Below are 3,884 nucleotides of genomic sequence, written 5' to 3' on the forward strand. Positions count from 1 at the left end.
ATATATATATATATATATATATATATATATATATATATATATATATATATATATATATGCATGCATGCATATATACATACATACAAGCATCCAACAGCACGCATGCATGCACGCATGCATGCAGGCACGCATGCATGCATGGATGCATGCAGGCATGCATGCATGCATGCATGCATGCATGCGTGGTATCTGACCTGAATGGGCGTTGGTTTTTGAAAGCCAGCAGCAGAAATAGCATCGAGGAGATAAGAAGGAAAAGATGTGTGCTCAAATGTAGGGCAGGGCTTGGGGACGTTTACACCTATAAAATAAATAAATAAATTAAATAAATAAATATATTTATTTTATTTTATTTTATTTATTTTATTTATTTAGTTGTTTATAGATGCATATATAATAAGAAGGAAAAGATGTGTGCTCAAATGTAGGGCAGGGCTTGGGGACGTTTACACCTATAAAATAAATAAATAAATAAATAAATAAATATATTTATTTTATTTTGTTTGTTTATTTTATTTGTTTATTTATTTATTTATTTAGTTGTTTATAGATGCATATATAATAAGAAGGAAAAGATGTGTGCTCAAATGTAGGGCANGGAAAAGATGTGTGCTCAAATGTAGGGCACGGCTTGGGGACGTTTACACCTATAAAATAAATAAATAAATAAATAAATTAAATAAATAAATATATTTGTTTATTTTATTTATTTATTTATGTATTTTATTTTATTTATTTAGTTGTTTATAGATGCATATATAATGAGAAGGAAAAGATGTGTGCTCAAACGTGGGGCAGGGCTTCGGTACATTTACACTTATAAATAAATAAATAAATATATAAACAAATATAATATATATACATATATATAAATATATAAAAAATATATATAAATATATAAATAATATATATAAATATATACATAAACAACACCCGCAATGACGGTGATTTCGTGTTCAGAGCGTATTAAAAATAAACAAAATAAACAAACAACCAAACAAACAAACAAACAAACAAACAAACAAACAACAAAACAAACAAACAAACAAAATAAACAAACAAACAAACAAACAAACAAACAAACAAACAAAATAAAAAAGAAGAGAAAAAACCTACCGGCAATGATGGTGATTTCATGTTCTGATCGTATTATACACAAATAAATAAACAAACAACAAAATAAACAAAAAAACAAACAACCAAACAAACAAAACAAACAAACAAACAAACAAACAAAACAAATAAATAAAATAAAAAACAAAAAACCTACCGGCAATGATGGTGATTTCATGTTCTGATCGTATTATACACAAATAAATAAACAAACAACAAAATAAACAAAAAAACAAACAAACAAAACAAACAAAACAAACAAACAAACAAACAAACAAACAAACAAAACAAACAAAATAAAAAACAAAAAACCTACCGGCAATGATGGTGATTTCATGTTCTGATCTTATTCTATCTGCTTCTTCTGGTGGCATCTGCGCTATCTCTGGGTGTTCAACATAAAAATTTTTTTCAAAGGGAACGAGCTCAACGCGCTGCCAGTCTACACGGGTGAGCTTGGCCCCCAGTTCATCTCTTCTTTCTCCATATAAACCCCCACCACCACCACCACCACCATAACCACCATAACCACCACCACCACCACCATAACCACCACCATAACCACCACCACCATAACCACCACCACCACCATAACCACCACCATAACCACCACCATAACCACCACCACCATAACCACCTACACCACCATAACCATTCGCACCACCATAACCACTCGATCCACCCGAATACATCTTCGATACAATTGAATTTTTATACTGGGAATAAATACTCCTTTTTTATATAATAAAAAGATATTTCCTGAGAAAAACAAAAAAAAAAAAAAAAAAAAAAAAAAAAAAAANAAAAAAAAAAAAAAAAAAAAAAAAAAAAGAGAAAAACACAAAGACATGCAGATATTCATCAATAAAGAAACTAAATTGTAATATAACAATATATATTATATTTGTAATATATAATGTTCACAGAGAATATACAAAAACACAACAGAAACACAAATAAAAAACAAAATAAAACAAACACGCACTCCTTTGCTGCCCCGTGGTTACATCAGTAGAAAGAAGAACAAAAGGGAGAAATGAATACAGACAAAAGAGAGAACAGAGAGAAAAGCAAGAGCCCCCAGGTGCTTCAGACACCCCAGACGCATGCATAAACACCCCCCATACACCCCAACACGAAAGAAACCAAACGAGAACAAAGAGGAACAGATGCATGCAGATGCCCACAGACGGCCGGGGGCACCGGGCGGCTGTGGGGCCCCAAATTAGAGAGAAAGCGTCTCAGTCTGCTGCATTAGAGCAAAGGAAAAAAGAAGAAAGATCCACGAACAAAAACTCAACAAAAAAGCAAAAGGTTATGGCGGCAGCAACCAGGCGCCGCCCCGGCAGCCCCCAAACCAAGGAGCCGACACAGAGAGAGGAGAAGAGTATTTAAGAATCTGAGCAAAATATATATATAAGCGTACCTCTGAATTCGTGAAAAAGAGAATTTAAATCGTGCAAAAGAGAAAAAAAAGGGCGGCAAGCAGCGAGAAGTGAAGGCTGCAGCTGCAGCAGAAACAACAGAGAAAAAAGAAAGCAACAGAACGGGGGGGACCTGCGCCAGGGGAGAGAAAAGGAAAGCAGCCGCTTACTGCCTCTATTCGGCAGCAAAGCAGAAATAAAGTGGAAACAAAAAAGAAATTCAGGTTTTCTCACAAAAGATGCACGCAAACACGCAGCAGCTGCAGCTCCATACAACAGCAGCAATGTTGCATGGCTGCAACGACGTGTTGTTTCTGAGCTGTACGTACAGCTGAGCGGGGTGGTGTTGTGACCGGTGCCGGCCGATTCAGGTTTTTTAGTTCATGAATAAAAATTCATCTTTTTCGTTGCTTTCTTGAACAGAAAGCTTTCTTTTATTAATTTATATCTACTCCCCTTTTTTCGCTTCTCTAAGCTCACTCATGTGGGGCGTTTTCCAGCCCCAAGCCACCCGAAGAGCTGAAACACGCAAAACATGAATACAGCTGATCTGCAGTAATCTCGCGAGATTCTTCATCGTTCAAAGCATTTCAGGGTATTCGATTGCCGCAGATTCACTAATTCTCTGTATTCTTCTGCCTATGCAGCCCCCATCCGTCGGTTCAGCCCCTAGCACACCAGGGGGCCCTCCCTTTCCTTGTGGTGGGCCCTCCCAGTGTCTATGTGCACGTCTCGAGCCGGAGAATATCTAATCGTTGGGGGCGCGCTCCGGCCGCTCAGCTCGGTGTAGAGGGGCCCCGGCCTACTGCTTTCAAGCCAGCGTGCAGCTGTGACTGCTGCGGCTGCTGCTGTTGCTGCTGCTGTTGCTGCTGCTTCTACTGATCGCCTCACCATGGGCGCCAACCGCACCCCTGCAAAGCCCCAGAGGCATAGAGACGCCGACGGGCTCTACCGCTGCTATCGATGCCCCCAGGAGCCGGCCGTGGCCAGCGTGCGTGAGAAGTGCTGCAGAAGCTGTTTGCTGCTGCTCGTTCGCAAGGCATTTGCAACAGAGCTCGCGGGTATTCGCCAGCGCCTCGCCGAGCAGCAGCAGCAGCAGCAGCAGCAGCAGCAGCAGAAAGAGGGTGCATGCGTTTCTACTGGTGTTAGGAATGAGGATGATTGCCCCCTGTATATAGCCGTGTCTGGTGGGGATGCGAGTCTTTCTCTGTTGCACTTAGCAGCAGAAGCTGTTCAGAAACGTCTGTTGAGGCGGCAGCAGCAGCAGAAGCGACAGCAGCAGCAGCAGCCATCGGCCCGCACGTGCAGTCCGTGTTGCTGCACCCGTTGGGTTTTGAGTTTTCTTAC

The 3,884-nt window shown here is 39.8% G+C and overlaps 2 protein-coding genes across 2 annotated transcripts in view; one reads left to right on the forward strand and one right to left on the reverse strand.

Moving 5' to 3' along the window:
• Nucleotides 1–1,555: 1,555 nt before the first annotated feature.
• On the reverse strand, nucleotides 1,556–2,238 carry EMH_0056110 (uncharacterized protein; the record flags this gene model as incomplete). Its single annotated transcript, XM_013497310.1, has 2 exons — nucleotides 1,556–1,750; nucleotides 2,218–2,238. The coding sequence occupies 2 exons, from the start codon at nucleotides 2,236–2,238 to the stop codon at nucleotides 1,556–1,558; spliced, it is 216 nt and encodes a 71-aa protein (XP_013352764.1).
• A 1,191-nt stretch (nucleotides 2,239–3,429) lies between these two features.
• The window catches only part of EMH_0056130 (uncharacterized protein), a gene marked incomplete at both ends in the record, with an annotated part of 1,506 nt that continues 1,051 nt past the window's right edge, over nucleotides 3,430–3,884 (forward strand). Inside the window, one exon of the mRNA XM_013497311.1 lies at nucleotides 3,430–3,844. Within this exon, the coding sequence (XP_013352765.1) occupies nucleotides 3,430–3,844 (415 nt within the window). The remainder of the gene's footprint in view (nucleotides 3,845–3,884) is intronic.

This window comes from Eimeria mitis, genomic scaffold, assembly GCF_000499745.2.
Source record: "Eimeria mitis Houghton genomic scaffold, Emh_scaff2599, whole genome shotgun sequence".
NCBI lineage: Eukaryota > Apicomplexa > Conoidasida > Eucoccidiorida > Eimeriidae > Eimeria > Eimeria mitis.